The sequence below is a fragment of the Pongo abelii genome, chromosome 19 (genome assembly GCF_028885655.2).
Source record: "Pongo abelii isolate AG06213 chromosome 19, NHGRI_mPonAbe1-v2.0_pri, whole genome shotgun sequence".
NCBI lineage: Eukaryota > Metazoa > Chordata > Mammalia > Primates > Hominidae > Pongo > Pongo abelii.
Window position 1 is genome coordinate 92,188,569 of NC_072004.2, and position 17,475 is coordinate 92,206,043.

At 42.8% G+C, this 17,475-nt stretch overlaps 1 protein-coding gene and 1 non-coding gene across 12 annotated transcripts in view; both read left to right on the forward strand.

Annotated features, from left to right (window-relative positions):
- Positions 1-17,475, forward strand: part of MFSD11 (major facilitator superfamily domain containing 11) — a 123,301-nt gene that overhangs the window by 14,938 nt on the left and 90,888 nt on the right. For all 11 annotated transcript variants that reach the window (XR_008514921.2, XR_008514923.2, XR_010137884.1 and 8 more), the window contains 2 exon segments: positions 2,622-2,662; positions 15,577-15,642. Coding sequence is in view for 6 of the 11 variants with exons in the window: in XM_054535126.2 (XP_054391101.2) it covers positions 2,622-2,662; positions 15,577-15,642 (107 nt within the window). In the remaining 5 variants the exon portion in view is untranslated.
- LOC112129864 (U6 spliceosomal RNA) lies at positions 1,205-1,308 on the forward strand. Its single transcript, XR_002912201.3, has one exon. It is a non-coding gene; the product is annotated as a U6 spliceosomal RNA (small nuclear RNA).

Consider the following 17,475-nt stretch of genomic DNA (forward strand, 5'->3'; position numbering starts at 1 on the left):
TAAGGAAAAAATGTTTTTTAAAAACTTTCTTATAATCTTATTAACAATTATGCTTAACTTGCATCATCTTATTTAATTCCCATGGGTAAGTCGTAGCATCCCTATTTGATGAATGAGGAAATAATACTTGGAGAAATGAAGTCACTTGTCTTGTCTAAAATCACACAACTAATTAGCGGTAAAGCCAGGCCTCTGACTCCAAAGCCCTTGTTTCAACAAGTAGATCATTGTGCATCCCAGCCATGTCACAAGGAGGGCATTCGTGGTTCTGAAGAGTGTTATTGAATATGATTCTAGTATAATTAAAAACTTATTTCTCCAAAGGAATCATAGAAGGAAATGTCTGCTTAATGAAAATTGCAGATTAATGAAAGCAAATGGTATCAATAAGAACTCTGCCATCCTCAGTATTATAGCTTAGGCGTGTTGTTGCTCAGTCCTCAGACAGCTGCAGTTGCTCTGTATATCACCTTAGATAACCCACTTCCATTTCCCATTGAAGAGAAAATGAGGCATAGGATGTACAATGATCTAATGTTAGGCACTTCCTTGACTTCATCAGTCTTGGTGGATGAATAAGAAAAATATGTTTTAAGCTTTGGAGCATGATTTCAAGCATTCAGTAGTGTTTCGGCAGTAGTCTTGGTAAACTGGAAAAGTCAGGGATTTTTTTTTTTTTTTTTTTTTTTTTAGATGGTGTCTTGCTCTGTTGCCCAGGCTGGAGTGCAGTGGCGTGATCTCGGTTCACTGCAACCTCTGCCTCCTGGGTTCAAGCGATTCTCATGTCAGCCTCCTGAGTAGCTGGGATTACAGGGGTACACCACCACACCCTGCTAAATTTTTTTGTATTTTTAGTAGAGATAGGGTTTCGCCATGTTGGCCAGGCTGATCTGAAACTCCTGACCTCAAGTAATCCGCCCTCAAGTGATCAGCCCACCTTGGCCTCCCAAAGTTCTGGGATTCCAGGCGTGAGCCACTGCACCCTGCCCAAGTCTGTGATTTGACCTGCCTTGTATGGATAAGTAAAATTGCAGGTTGCAATGAAGACCCACCTTTCTCAGCAGGGCAGGAGATAGGCATGAATCCTTGCCTTGGTAATGTTCCTGAGGTAAATATTAGTATAGATTTTAAAATAAACTTCCCTTTTAAAACCTGAGATTTGATGCCACTGTTGGTATAGAAACATATAACATATAAAAATCTTGTGCTCACTTCGGCAGCACAAATACTAAAATTGGAACAATACAGAGATTAGCATGGCCCCTGCGCAAGGATGACATGCAAATTCGTGAAGTGTTCCATATTTTAAAAAAAAAAATCTTGTCACATGTTGGTTACGGGACATCCAGTTCCCAAAAACACTTCATCAGAAAGCACATAGCAGTTGTCACCTGTCAGTGCTTGAATTTTGATGTGAAGCCGATCGAGAGTACAGTACCTGTCAAAGTCTCTTGGTTCTCGATACCCAAACAGTCATAGCAGCAAGGAAATGAATGAAAGCTAACTTCAAGAAAGCCTTCATGATACCACATCCAAAGCAACCACCTCTCAGGATGCAGAAAATAACAAAAGTCTCTGACGGGTTTTAATGCCAAAGAACTTATTTTTCATAGTAAGGGCGGTAGAAAATTGAGTCCTCACAGATTATTTTCACAGTTTGAAGGTAACAGGATAGGCCGGGTGTGGTGGCTCATGCCTATAATCCCAGCACTTTAGGATGCTGAGGCAGGTGGATCACTTGAGCTCAGAAGTTCAAGACCAGCCTGGGCAACATGGTGAGACCCCGTCTCTACCAAAACTACAAAAAATTAGCTGGGTGTGGTGGGACTCACCTGTAATCCCAGCTACTCAAGAGGCTGAGGTGGGAGGATGGCTGGTGGGAGGATCGCCTGAGCCTGCGAGGTGGGGGTTGCAGTGAGCCAAGATTGCATCACAGCACTCCAGCCTGGGAGATGGAGTGCGACCCTGTCTCAAAAAAAAAAAAAAAAAAGGGCCGGGCGCGGTGGCTCACGCCTGTAATCCCAGCACTTTGGGAGGCCGAGGCGGGCAGATCACGAGGTCAGGAGATCGAGACCATCCTGGCTAACACGGTGAAACCCCGTCTCTACTAAAAATACAAAAAAGTAGCGGGGCGAGGTGGTGGGCGCCTGTAGTCCCGGCTACTTGGGAGGCTGAGGCAGGAGAATGGCGTGAACCCCGGGGGGCGGAGCCTGCAGTGAGCCGAGATCGCGCCACCGCACTCCAGCCTGGGCAACAGCGAGACTCCGTCTCAAAAAAAAAAGAAGAAGAAAGGAAATGAAAGTAACAGGATAGAAGGTATTTCTGTACTGCGTGAAGTATCATTTCTGAGAAAGACGTGCGCAAACATGTAGAATAAGTGTAATCTGAAAGAATCGTCTTCCATAGTTAATAGAGAGGTGCCCAGGTGGGACTTTAGATACCTGCAGTGAGGGTGTGGCCATGAGGGACACCCTGAGGCAGGGAGCTTTCGAGTCACTGGAAATGCATCTCAGACCTGGTATAGGACAGGGTTTTTACGAACATAAATGAAAATGTGATCATATTTTTGTTTTTTTATTTTCAAAAAGAAAAAACTTATTTTTTACATTTTATTTTCTCAGGTCTGCCCAGAACAATCTGACAAAGGCAGTAGATGCTTTTAGTAAGTATTTTCTGTATCTGAAATGCAAGAACTGTTCAGGAACAACTTCGGCATTTGCCTTTCCCCTTTTCCCTGGTAACTTTGGATTGATGACACCCCAGGGTTTGCATTTTTCCAGGTATGCTGCTCTGAAATATATTGATCTTCCTTATCAACATCTCTCTAACATGAGGGTTGTGAGGGATGGATGATGGTATGACTGCCCACCTGCCCAGGTGTGTGAGGGAAGTGGAAAGAGGCTGCACAGCACTCAGGTTCTCCCTGAAGTTGAGAGTCTCCTGGGATTTTTGCAGGGTAATTAGGAGCAGATTGTGGTTGGGCGCAGTGACTCATGCCTGTAATCTCAGCACTTTGGGAGTCCAAGGCAGGCAGATCACCTGAGGTCAGGAGTTCAAGACCAGCCTGGCCAACATGGCAAAACCTCTTCTCTACTAAAAATATAAAAAATTTGCTGGGCATGGTGGCATGCACCTGTAGTCCCAGCTACTCAGGAGGCTGAGGCAGGAGAATTGCTTAAGGGGACCTGGGAGGTGGAGGTTGTAGTGAGCCGAGATTGCCCCACTGCACTTCAGCCTGGGTGGCAGAGGGAGACTCCATCTCAAAAAAAAAAAAAGCAGATTGCTTGCTACTTCTTGGAGCAAAGCAGTAGCTCCAGTGACCCAGAAGGTAGTAAGAATAATTATGTTCATGCATTGAGAAGTCTTCCTGGCCAAAGACTCTGCTGAATTCTTTGTTTTTTACTCTATGTAATTCTCACAATTCTACGAGTTATTATATAATACACACCTATCATTGTCTCGGTTTAACAGAACAGAAAACTGAGGCTTAGAGAAATTAAATAATTTAAGGGCCAGGCATGGTGGTTCACACCTGTAATGCCAGCACTTTGGGAGGTCATGGTGAGTGGATCACTTGAGGTCAGGAGTTCCAGACCAGCCAGGCCAACATGGCGAAACCCCGTCTCTACTAAAAATACAAAATTAGTCGGGTGTGGTGGTGTGTGCCTGTGGTCCCAGCTATTTGGGAGACTGAGGGAAGAGAATCGCTTGAACCCAGGAGGTGGAGGTTGCACTGAGCTGATATCGCGCCACTGCACTCCAGCCTGGGCAGCTGTGAGACTGTCTCAAAAAAAAAAAAAAAATTTAAATAATTTACCCAAGGTCAACCAGTTAGTAGGTGGCGGAATTGGGATTTGAGCCAGATTCTCATAATTTCCTTCAGAAACTTCCAGTGAGTCCCTTTTGCTTCTGCCTATGGCTCTCTCAGCTTTGTTTTCTCAGGAGAGGGAATCTGACTGGGGCAGTTATTCTCAAGAAGGGAGCAGGCTTTTGAGGCCATGTGTATTCATTAAGCCTATTGTAGGCCACAGGGCGTTAATGACATGTGGCCCTTATGGCCCTTGAGTACTAATGATTAGTTTCTAGGTTGCCTTGGGCTGGAGTGCAAAGTCTTGATCTAATCAGCCATGGCCTGGCTCAGATGACACAAAGCATGTTAACTCTTGGCCAGAAATGCCTGTAGCTTGTTTTTTTAGAAAGGGTCTATGAGCATGGGAGTCTGAGCCTTCTTTACGTAGTATATTGTTTCAGGAATATAGTCATAGTTTTTTACATATATATGTGTGTATATATATGTGTATATGTATATATGTACGTGAGTGTGTGTGTGTGTGTGTGTATATATATATATATTTTTTTTTTTTTTTTTTTTTTGAGATGGAGTTTTGCTCTTGTGGCCCACGTTGGAATGCAATGGCGCGATCTCAGCTCGCCACAATCTCCACCTCCCGGGTTCAAGTGATTCTCCTGTCTCAGCCTCCCAATTAGCTGGGATTACTGGCATGTGCCACCACACCTGGCTAATTTTTGTATTTTTAGTAGAGATGAATTTCTCCATGTTGGTTAGGCTGGTCTCGAACTCCCGACCTCAGGTGATCCACCTGCCTTGGCCTCCCAAACTGCTGGGATTACAGGCATGAGCCACCACACCCGGCCTTTTTTTTTTTTTTTTTTTTCCTGAAACAGAGTCATGCTCTGTTGCCCAGGCTGGAGTGCACTGGCACCATCTTGGCTCACTGCAACCTCTGCCTCCCAGGTTCAAGTGATTCTCCTGCCTCAGCCTCCTGAGTAACTGGAACTACAGGCACGTGCCACCACGCCCAGCTAATTTTTGCATTTTTTAGTAGAGACAGGGTTTCTCCATTTTGGCCAGGCTGGTCTCAAACTCCTGACCTCAAGTGATCCATCCGTCTCGGCCTCCCAGAGTGCTGGGATTATAGGCATGAGCCACCACACCCGGCTTGGGAATGCATTTATAATTATAAATTGAGCCACACGTGATAATTAAAAGGACTATACTCTGACTCCCTTAGCAAGGTAGGAGGTCAATCACTGTCAAAAGTTTGGCTTTCATCTTTGCAGGCCTAGAAAGTTGTCTGTCAGAATACCCATTATTAGGCTGGGTGCAGTGGCTCGTGCCTATAATGCTATCACTTTGGGAGGCTGAGGTGGGAGGATCACTTGAGGTCTGGCATTCGAGACCAGCCTGGCCAACATGGTGAAACCCGTCTCTACTGAAAATTCAAAAATTAGCCAGGCATGGTGGTGGGTGCCTGTAATCCCAGCTACTCAGGAGGCTGAGGCTGGAGAATTGCTTGAGCCTGGGAGGCGGAGGTTGCAGTTAGCTGAGATTGCGCCGCTGCACTCCAGCCTGGGCGACAGAGTGAGACTCCATCTCAGAAAAAAAAAAAAAAAGAATACCCATTATTGATCACAGAGGCCAGAGGGGAAAAGGACTCAAGCTAAACTCAGAAATGGCAATTTAACCATTTTTGATGGCACTTCACATTTCTTAGTGAGCCCTTTCATGGATATTTCCTTCTTGTTGTAAGCAGGCTAGAAAGCCACATTGGCTTACTTGGTGAGATCGGAGTCATTAAAGGGAGGTAGATGACCTGGCTTATGGGATGGTGTCCCCAGCCATGGTGAGGCTGCTCCATCATAGATCCCCCTCTGGCTGTCTGTTAATGTTAACCAGATTCAGGATATCTCACCTAGACAGTTGGACAGACTTTGCCTCAACTCTGTCTGTAAAAGGAGGCACTGACACATTTTGGGCCACATGCTTTGCATTATGGAGCTGGTCAGTTACTGGATAGGATTGATTTGTCATAGGATATTGGGCTGTCAGGTTTGAAGAGGGAGAAGGTATGGCACATAGGGTGCTGCAGGGAAGGTAGACTCAGGGGCCAGTTCCTGGGCAATTGGGGCACAACAGGAAGTCGTGTGGTGGCAAGGGAGCCAGAGGCACAGGGAGGGAGAATGAATGGCAAGGCTTCATGTGGCCTGTGTGTGGCCAGTGCTTCATTTATTAATTAATGATGACATTCCTGTGGTTGGGGCTATGATGACTGTTGAACAGAGAAGGTTCCTACATACTATCTAAAAGCACTTAATTCCTGAACTGAATTTATACATTTAGTGTGCTTCTAAAATATGTTCGTAAAGTTTTTAAACATTTATTTTTTGATCTTGAGGAAACAATGCTAAAGTTCATCTGCTAGGATGAATGTCTGAAAACGGCCAAGAAAATGTTCTCAGGCCGGGCACGGTGGCTCATGCCTGTAATCCCAGCACTTTGGGAGGTCGAGGCGGGTGGATCACGAGGTCAGGAGTTCAAGACCAACCTGGCCAGGATGGTGAAACCCTGTCTCTACTAAAAATACAAAAAAATTAGCCGAGCATGGTGGTGGGTGCCTGTAATCTCAGCTACTTGGGAGGCTGAGGCAGAGAATTGCTTGAACCCAAGAGGCGGAGGTTACAGTGAGCCAAGATCGCACCACTGTACTCCAGCCTGGGTGACAGAGCGAGACTATGTCTCAAAAAAAAAAAAAAAATGTTCTCAAAGGAGGCAAGGGACTTATCCTAGTAAACACTAAAACCTATTACAGATTCATTTGCAAACATCAGAATAGCAAGACCAATAAAACAAAGTCTAGAGTCAGGCCCATGCTCGTAGAGGAATATAGGATACAATAAAAGTGGGTCTTAAGCAAGGTTAGATAGCTGACTGCGTAGAAAAATATATAGATCCATACTTCACTTTATATTAAAACTTTTAGTAGATTAAAGTTTAAATATAAAAATGAAACTATAAAAGTAATTGAGGCTGGGCACAGTGGTTCATGCCTGTAATCCCAGCACTTTTGGGAAGCCAAGGTGATGGGGGGATTGCTTGAGCCCAGGAGTTCGAGACTAGTCTGGGCAACATGGTGCACCTCTCTCTCTACAAAAAGTACAAAAATTAGCTGGGTTTTGGGGCATGCACTTGCAGCCCTAGCTACTTGGGAGGCTGAGGTGGAAGGATTACTTGAGCCCTGGAGGTCAAGGCTGCAGTAAACAGTGATGGCGCCACTGCACTCCAGCATGGGCACAGAGCGAGACCAGGTCTCAAAAAAAAAAAAAGTGATTGAAGAAAATAAATGTGAAACTTCAGTCAACACAACCTAACAAACTTGAAACGGCAAGGAAAATCTGGGGGAAATATTTGCAATATGTGATAAACAGCTGTTATGAACTGATAAGAAAAGTATAAACACTCCAGTAGAAAATAGGCATTTTACAAATATGGAAAAAATTGTTACAACTTAAGTATAATTGACCCTTGAACAGTGTGGGGCGTGGACACTCCATTCTACACACCCCTACCCCCCACACACAGTTGAAAATCCACATATAACTTTTGACTCCCCCAAAACTTAACTAAGGTCACTATTCACCAGAAGCCTTACTGATAACATAAACAGTTGATTAACACAAATTTTGAGTCAGGCACAGTGGCTCACACCTGTAATACCAGCACTTTGGGAGACCAAAGTTGTGAGGATCACTTGAGCTCAGGAGTTCGAGACCAGCCTGAGCAACATAGTGAGACCTTATCTCTACTAAAAATTTGAAAAAAAAAAAAAATTAGCTGGGAATGGTGGCACGTCCCAACTATTAATACTTGGAGGGCTGAGGCAGGAGAATCAATTGAGCCTGGGAGATTGAGGCTGCAGAGAATTATGATCATACCACTACATTCCAGCCTGGGTGACAGAGCAAGAACTTGTCCCAAAAAAATAAAATAAAATATATTTCTTTTTCTTTTTTTTTTTTTGAGATGGACTGGCACTCTGTCACCCAAGCTGGAGTGCAGTGGTTCTATCTCAGCTCACTACAATCTCCGCCTCCTGGGTTCAAGTGATTCTCCTGGCTCAATCCCCCAAGTAGCTGGGATTACGGGTGCCCGACACCATGCCTAGCTAAATTTTTTGTATTTTTCTTTTTTTTATTTTTTGAGATGGAGTCTGGCTCTGTCACCCAGGCTGGAGTGCAGTGGCGCGATCTCAGCTCACTGTAACCTCCGCCCTCCAGGTTTAAGCGATTCTCCTGCCTCAGCCTCCTGAGTAGCAGGGACTACAGGTATGTGACACCATGCGTGGCTAATGTTTTTTTTTATTTTTGCTAGAGATGGGGTTTCACCATGTTAACCAGGATGGTCTCGATCTCCTGATCTTGTGATCTGCCTACCTTGGCCTCCCAAAGTGCTGGGATTACAGGTGTAAGCCACCGCGACCGGCCTTTTTTTTTTTTTTTTTTTTTTTTTTTTTTTTTTGTAGTTTTAGTAGAGATGGGGTTTCACCATGTTGGCCAGACTGGTTTTGAACTCCTGACCTCAAGTGATCCACCGACCCGGCCTCCCAAAGTTCTGGGATTACAGGCATGAGCCACACATATTTTCTGTATGTATTATATACTGTAGACTTTAATAAAGTCAGCTAGAGAAAAGAAAATATTAAGAAAATTGTAAGGAGACTGGGCATGGTGGCTCACGCCTGTAATTTCAGCACTTTGGGAGGCTGAGGCTGGCAGATCACCTAAGGTCAGGAGTTCGAGACCAGCCTGGCCAACATGGCGAAACTCTGTCTCTACTAAAAATACAAAAATTAGCCAGGTGTGGTGGCTGGCGCCCATAATCCCAGCTACTCGGGAGGCTGAGGCAGGAGAACTGCTTGAACCCTGGGGTAGGGGTGGTGGCGGGGCAGAGGTTGCAGTGAGCCATGCCACTTCACTCCAGCCTGGGCAAAAGAGCTAAACTCTGTCTCAAAAAAAAAAAAAAAGAAAGAAAATTGTAAGGAAGAGAAACTGTGTTTACTGTTTGTTGAGTGGAAGTGGATCATCTGGATCTTCATCCTCATCATCACATTGAAGAGGAGGAGGAGGGAGGGGGTTTGTCTTGCTGTCTCGGTTGGCAGAGGTAGAAGAAAGTCTGCACAGAAGTGGACCCCTGAAGTTCAAACCCATGTTGTTCAAGGGTCAACTGTGTAAGTAAAGTGCAAATTAGAAACAGTTTTCTTTTTTTTTTTTTTAAACGGATTCTCTGGAGTTTCGCTCTTGTCACCCAGGCCGGAGTGCAGTGGTGCGATCTTGGCTCACTGCACCCTCTGCCTCTTGGGTTCAAGGGATTCTCATGCCTCAGGCTCCTGAGTAGCTGGGATTACAGGTGAAAGCCACCACACCTGGCTAATTTTTGTATTTTTAGTAGAAGTGGGGTTTTGTTATGTTGGCCAGGCTAGTCTTGAATTCCTCACCTCAGGTGATCTGTTCACCTTTTTCTCCCAAAGTGCTGAGATTATAGGGCGTGAGCCACTGTGCCTGGCCAGGAACAGTTTCTATCAGATTTCAAAAGATAAAACATAATTCTCAATATTATGGGCAGGGGGACAGGTAATTACATGCATAAGACTACATTGCTGGCCGGGTGCAGTAGCTCACGCCTGTAATCCCAGCACTTTGAGAGGCCGAGGTAGGCGGATCATGAGGTCAGGAGTTCGAGACCAGCCTGGCCAACAAGGCAAAACTCTATCTCTTAGCCGGGCATGGTGGTGAGCGCCAGTAATCCCAGCTACTCAGGAGGCTGAGGCAGGAGAATCGCTTGAACCTGGGAGACAGAGATTGCAGTGAGCCGAGATCGTGCTGTTGCGCTCCAGCCTGGGTGACAAGAGCAAGACTCCATCTCGGGGAAGGCTACATTGCTGATATATACTTGTAGTACTTTATAAAAAGTGATTTGTCATTAGGTATCAAAAGCGATAAAAATGTTTATAACCTTTGCCCCAGTGGAATAACCAATTTCACTAATAAGATTATCCTCAGGAAATAATTAAATATTGTGGCAAGATCCAGCTACTAAGATGTTCGTAGTAGTGAGATACTGGAAATAACTTAAGTATTCAACTGTTAGACATTAGTACATCTATATAATAGATTACCCTATCTATAAAAATTATCTCTGTGAATGTTCAAAAAATTCTGCTGTATATTACGTGAAAACAAATGATAAAATAGAGAATATATAGTAGAATTTGTTTTTGTAAAAAATGCATAGAAAAAGACTGGAAGGAGATTCATTAAGGTGTTAGATTCTGCTTTTTTAAATTGAGATATAATTCATATACCATATGATTCACCCATTTAATCAATCTAAAGAATCCATTGCAAAGTCAGTACAATTTATTATATTCAGAGTTGCATAACCATCACTTTACTCAATTTTAGAGCATTTTCCCTGTGCACGTTAGAGTCACTTCTCATTCCAGCCTCCTAATCCAACCTCCCTAAGGCACTCCCACTTTCTCCCCTTTCACTACTATTGCAACCATTCCTCTACTTTCTGTCTATAGATTTGCCTATTCTGGACATTTTATGTAAATAGAATCATACAACATGTGGTCTTTTGTGCCTGGTTTCTTTTAACATAATGGTTTCAAGGCTCATTCGTGTCACAATATATTATAAAATTTGAGTCGTTTCTATATTTTATGTATTATGAGTTTCAGGGGTCTGTCCTGCAGACCCTGACCCAACAACGGATGAATAAAGTACACTGACACACAGATACTCTGCTTTGCCAATTTGGCTGAGCATCCGGGCAGCTTACAGACTCCACGCAGAGTGCTGTAAACAGTTGGAGATGGAGACCATCCTGGCTAACACGGTGAAACCCCGTCTGTACTAAAAATACAAAAAAATTAGCCAAGCGTAGTGGCGGGCGCCTGTAGTCCCAGGCTGAGGCAGGAGAATGGTGTGAACCAAGGAGGCAGGGCTTGCAGTGAGCCGAGATCGCGCCACTGCACTCCAGCCTGGGCAACTGAGCGAGACTCCGTCTCCAAAAAAAAAAAAAAAAAAAAAGCAGCCTTGACCAGCTAGTGAGACTCACATTTATTCAGTAACTATTAATTGACAAAGGCTTGAGTCAACACCACTAGAGGGTAATTGACATTGTGGACTTCCCGAGTAGAAAGCAATTAAGCATCTGCGGGAAATCAAAGGTTAGTCTTAGGACCACATGGGTAAACAAGCTAATTAGATAAACTCCCCACATTCCTTTTCTTTTTTTTTTTTTAAACTCCCCACATTCCTTTGTTTCTACTGTAATTTATTTAACTAGGGACAAGGCTGCCTTCAGCTAAGTTTATTACTGGAGCTTATGCAAACACCCCAGGCCTTCCAAGAAGGTTTGCGTCTTATAATTTTCCCCACCATCCTGACTGAACTCCCACAATGAGTAATACGTAAAGTTCGTGTACAAGTTTTTGTGTGGTTGTGTTTTCAGATCTCTTTGATGCACACCTAGGAATGGTCATGTGGTGTCTGACTGCTTAGCCTGTGGGGGAACTGCCAGATTGTTATACCACTTTACATTTCTACTAGCAGAGGATGAATGTGCCAGTGTTTCCACGTGCTTGCAGTTATTTTCTGGTGTTTTTTTTTTTTTTTTTTTTTTTTGAGGTGGAGTATTGCTCTGCCACCCAGGCTGGAGTGCAGTGGCACAATCTCGACTCACTGCAACCTCCACCTCCCAGGTTCAAGTGATTCTCCTGCCTCAGCCTCCCGAGTAGCTGGGATTACAGGTGCACGCTACCCCTCCCGGCTAACTTTTATATTTTTAGTAGAGACGGGGTTTCACCATGTTGGCCTGGCTGGTCTTGAATTCCTGATCTCAAGTGATCCACCCACCTTGGCCTCCCAAAGTGCTGGGATTACAGGCGTGAGCCACCGTGCCCGGCCCTAGTTAGATTCTTTGCCCATTTTTAAATTGGATTCTGTTTTTATTAATGAGTTGTAAGAGTTCTTTATATATTCTAGATAAAAGTTCTATATATATGATTTACAAATATTTTCTCGCATTTTATTTCAGCAAGCACTCTAGGAAAACAAACAAATGTTTTCTGCCGTTCTATAGATTGACTTTTCATTTTCTTGATGGTATCTTTTGAAGCACAAAACTTAAAAAAAAAATTCCCCCAACTTTATCGAGGTATAACTTACAAAAATTATATATATTTCTGAGGTACAACATGTTTTTGTTTTTGTTTTTGTTTGAGGCAGAATCTTGCTCTGTCACCCAGGCTGGAGTGCAGTGGCATGATCTCAGCTCACTGCAGCCTCCTCCTCCTGGGTTCAAGCAATTCTGGTGCCTCAGCCTCCCGAGTAGCTGGGATTACAGGGGTATACCACCATGCCCAGCTAATTTTTTTGCATTTTTAATAGAGATGGGGTTTTACCATGTTGGCCTGGCTAATCTTGAACTCGGCCTCAAGCAATTCGCCTGCCTCCCAAAGTGCTGGGATTACAGGCGTGAGCTCTAGCACCTGGCCAAATGTTTTGATACATGTATACATTGTGAAATGATGGCCACACTCAAGCTAGTTAACATATCCATCACCTCACATAATTATCTTTTTTTTGCATGTGTAATGAGAACATTTAAGATCTGCTTTCCAACCAAATTTCAAGTATACAATAGAGTGTTATGAACTGTCAACACCAAGTTGTACATTGGATCCTCAGAAGTCACTCATCCTGCCTAACGGAAACTTTGTACTCTTTAACCAACATCTCCCTATTTCCCCCACCCTCCAGCCCCGGCAACCACTATGCTACTCTCTGCTTCTATGAGTTTGACTTTTTAATATTCCCCATATAAGTAAGATCATGCAGTATTTGTCTTTCTGTGTCTGGCTTATTTCACTTAGCGTAATGCTCTCCAGGTTCATCCACGTTGGCCTAAATGGCAGGATTTCCTTTTATAAGGCTGAATAATATACCATTGTATATACCACATTTTCTTTATTCATCCGTTTAAGGACACTTAGTTGTTTCCATGTCTTTGCTATATAATTAATACACATACACACACATATAATAGTGCTGTAATGAACATGGGAGTGCAGCTGTCACTTTGAGATACTGCTTTCATTTCCTTTGTCCCCGAAGTAGAATTGCTGGATCATAACATGTTTTTAGTTTTTTGAGGACCTTCCATATTGTTTTCCATATTCGCTGTATCAATTTACATTCTCACCAATAGCGTAGAAGGGTTCTCTTTCCTCCACACCCTCACCAACACTTGTTATCTTTTGTCTTTTTGATAATAGCCATCCCAACAGGTGTGAGGGGATGTCTTACTGTGGCTTTGATAAAGTTTTTAATTTTGATGTAGTCAATATGTTTAGTTTTTCTTTTGTTGTGTGTGCTTCTGATGTCCTAAGATATTGCTTCACCCCAGGTCCTGAAAATTTACTCCTGTATTTTCTTCTAAAAGTTTTTTTAGTTTTAGCTCTTACATTTAGGTCTGTGATCCATTTTCAGTTAATTTTTACGTATGGTTTGAGATAGGAATCCAGCTTTATTCTTTTGCATGTCAATATCCTGTTGTAGTCACACCATTTGCTGAAAAGTCTGTTTTTTTGTCACTCTTGTCAAAAATCAATTGACTGTAGATATAAACGTTTATCTCTAGATAGATAGATATATTCTTATGCCAGTACCATGCTGTGTTGATTCCTGTATGTTTTGAAATCGGAAAGTGTGAATCCTCCAACTTTATTACTTTTCAATATTATTTTGGCTATTGTGGGTCCCTTGAATTTCCATGTTTTTTTTTGTTTGTTTTTTGTTTTTTGTTTTGAGACAGGGTGTTGCTCTGCTGCCCAGGGCGGAGTACAGTGGCATGATCAGAGCTCACTGCAGCCTCAACCTCCCAGGCTCAAGCAATCCTCCCATCTTAGCCTTCCAAGTAGCTGGGACTATAGGCGTGCACCACCATGCCTGGCTAATTTTTATAGTGTTTTGTAGAGATAGGATTTTGCCATGTTGCCCAAGCTGGTCTTGGCTCAAGCGATTCTCCCAAGTCAGCCTCCCAAATTGTTGGGATTATAGGCATGAGCCACCAGGTCTGGCCATGAATTTTAGGATCAATCTATTTCTGCAAATAGATAGATGGGTTTTTTAAATAGACTTTATTTTTTAGATCATTTTATGTTCATAGCAAAACTGGGCAGAAAGTAGAGAGTTCCCATGTAGCCCCTATACCACATGTATGGAACTTCCCTCTGTTATTAATGTTCCCCACCAGAGCACATTTGTTATAATGAGCCTACACTGACATGTCGTTATCACCTAAAGACCATGGTTTACGTTAGGATTCACTCTTGGTATGATACCTTTTATGGGTTTGTACAAATATATAATGACGTGCATATGTCATAATAGGATCATACTAGATAATCTTTTAGAATTTCTTTTTGTTAGCTAAGTCTTCTGATTTTTCTAAAATGAACATGCAGCCAGGCGTGATGGCTCACGCCTGTGATCCTAGCACTTTGGGAGGCCGAGGTGGGTGGATCACCTGAGGTCAGGAGTTCGAGACCAGCCTGGCCAACATGGCAGAACCCCTTCTCTACTAAAAGTACAAAATAATTAGCCGGGCGTGGTGGTGTGCACCTATAATCCCAGCTACTCAGGAGGCTGAGGGAGGAGAATCGCTTGAACCCTAGAGGGGGAGGCTGCAGTGAGCCAAGATCGTGCCACTGTACTCCAGCCTGGGTGACAAAGTGAGACTCTGTCTCAAAAAAAAAAAAAGAAAGAAACCTAAATAAATAAATAAAATGAACATGCTTTGCTAGTAGTTTTTTAAGTTAAAAGTATTGTTTTAAACTTTGCACTGGTTGTGTATTTTTTTTCCTGGAAATAACTTGAAAATGATTGGTAAAAAATGTCTTCTTATATTTATTCTTAGTATAGTTCAGTGAAATTAGAGAAAAAGTATCCTTTCTTACATATGGAGAGATTTAGGACAGTGTTTGTGACTTAGGTAAGTTTTGTGGCCAGCAGATAAATCACAGTTAAAATCTGGATCCACTGTTAGTTTTGTGTATTAGAGTAGTGGTCCTTAAATTATGAAATGTGAATAGGTTCCAAAAAAGTCAGTTAAATGCGGAGTTTTTAGAAATGCATTATCCATTGCAGATTTCAACTAAATAAACAGTGTAAAAACAAACATTAAAGTGACTAGAAACAAATATGCACAATGCAAGTTTCATTCCTCAGAGCTACAGAGTCAGAATCTTGGGAAGTGGTGGTGCCCAGCTTCTGTATGGCCAAAAAGCTGCCTTGTGATTCTGATCTTGAGTCCAGTCTTAAAGCTGCTCCGTGATAATTCTTTAGGGAAGTCAGTGCTTTGCTGATTGTTGACTCTCTCAAGAGCCTAACGGTTAATCATGCCTTTTGAAGTACTTTGTTGTTTTGTTTGATTCTATTTTTTTCCTCCTTTTCATGTTTTTGTTATAAGAGCTGGAAAATGTGCTGAGGAAATGCATCTGTAGAATGTATTTAAGCACTTGAAATGAACGTTTTATTTATAGAGCAAATTTAGTTCATGCCTTAAGCATTTTAATCTGAAAGTTCTATCCCAAAGTGTTCGTTTACTGGCATTATTGACAAGGGGTGTTTTGGTTGAAGGAGTGTTTTAGAATGTTTGTTTTATTAACTAAAATCTAATTAAGTACTCTTAAATTTTTTTGTTTACAGAAAAGTCTTTTAAGTTATGTGTCACCAAGGAGATGCTCCTTCTTAGTATTACAACTGCTTATACAGGTAATGGAATTACTGTTCTTACTTTCTCTTGCTGCATAATGACAATAAGGGGTTGAAAACAAGAGCCACGTTATTATTTCTCACAATTCTGTGCAGTGACTGGGCTCAGTGAATGGTTCTTCTCCTGGTGTCACTTGGGGTCTCTTGTGGCTGGTTTCCTTCACGTGTCGCCTTCACTGTGGTCAGATGAAAGGCTGAGTATCTCTCTTTTTGTGTAGTCTCAGAGCTGCTCTCCATCTACACAACCCCCTCCATAAGATCACCTTGTGATCTGGCAGGATAGCCAGACACCTTAGTTAATGGACTGATGGCTCCAAAAAAGGCAACAGGAAAGAATACCAGACCTTCTTAAAGCTCAGGCTTCAGTCTAGCCCAGCATCACTTCTACTGGATTCTGTTGGTGACAGCAAATCACAGGGTTGGCCCAAATTCAGTGTGGAAAGATTCCACACAAGGTTCAGAAAAACCAGGACACATGGCTCTTTGGGACCAGTGGTTTTAGGCAACGCAGAGCACTACAGAAAATAACCATGAAGAAATCTGTAACTTTATATGGATTAAAATCATTTCTGGACAGGTGCAGTGGCTCACACCTGTAATCCCAGCACTTTGGGAGGCTGAGGTGGGTGGATTGCTTGAGCCCAGGAGTTCAAGACCAGCCTGGGCAACATGGTGAAACCCCATCTCTAGTAAAAATACAAAAAATTAGCCGAGTATGGTGGTGCATGCCTGTAGCCCCAGCCACTCAGGAGGCCGAGGTAGGAGGATCACCTGAGCTCAGCAAGTCAAGGTTGCGTGATCCGAGACAGCACCACTATACTCCAGCCTGGCCATGGGAGTAAGACCTCTGTCTCAAAAAAAAAAAAATCATTTCTAATGAAATAGAAGCATGTCATAATGTGGTATGATAACAGGCGGGGTACCCTTAAGTCAAGAATGATAAGGAAATTTGTTTTCTTTTAAAAAATGCTGTAATTTGCTAGTTAATCTGTTCCCTTTATGTGCCTCATAGGTGAAATAGAATAAACATTAAACATCTTTAAAATTCACAATTAAGGTTTTGTAGCATTAGGGAATCACGGTCGCCTACTGATTTACTCTAATTTTTTAATCTTAGGAATTTTCTTTTCCTAGAAAAAGGGGTTTAATTAAAACATTATGGTGCTTTTAAGACACACTGTATAGTATGTATTGGCTTTCCATTACAGTAAGAATATAATCGAATAGGTGCCGGGCACAGTGGCTCATGTCTGTAATCCCAGCACTTTGGGAGGCTGAGGTGGGCAGATCACCTGGGGTCAGGAGTTCGAGACCAGCCTGGCCAACACAGTGAAACCCCGTCTCTACTAAAAATACAAAAATTACGTGGGTGTGGTGGTGCACGCCTGTAATCCCAGCTACTTGGGAGGCCGAGGCAAGGAGAATTGCTTGAACCTGGGAGGCAGAGGTTGCAATGAGTTGAGATAGCGCCACTGCACTCCAGCCTGGGCAACAGAGCGAGACTCTCTCTCAAAAAAAAAAAATAGGAATGTTCCTGTTTCTTTGGAAAGCTACTAACAAAGTTAATGAGCACGTTAGTCTTCACTGTTACAAAGTTATGTTAATTATCACCTCTGCCCATCTCCGCCTGCATGGAGAGTGATAGGTTTTAACATAAGGATATCTGTTCATTTGAGTTGTATACTTTTATCTGAAATATATGGCAGATACTGTCTTGTGGTATCTTAATTTTAGCTGCTACAACAAATTTCCATAGACTGTGTGGCTTAAACAACAGACATTTATTTCTCACAGTTCTGGAGGCTGGGAAGTCTGAGAGCAGGATGCCACCAT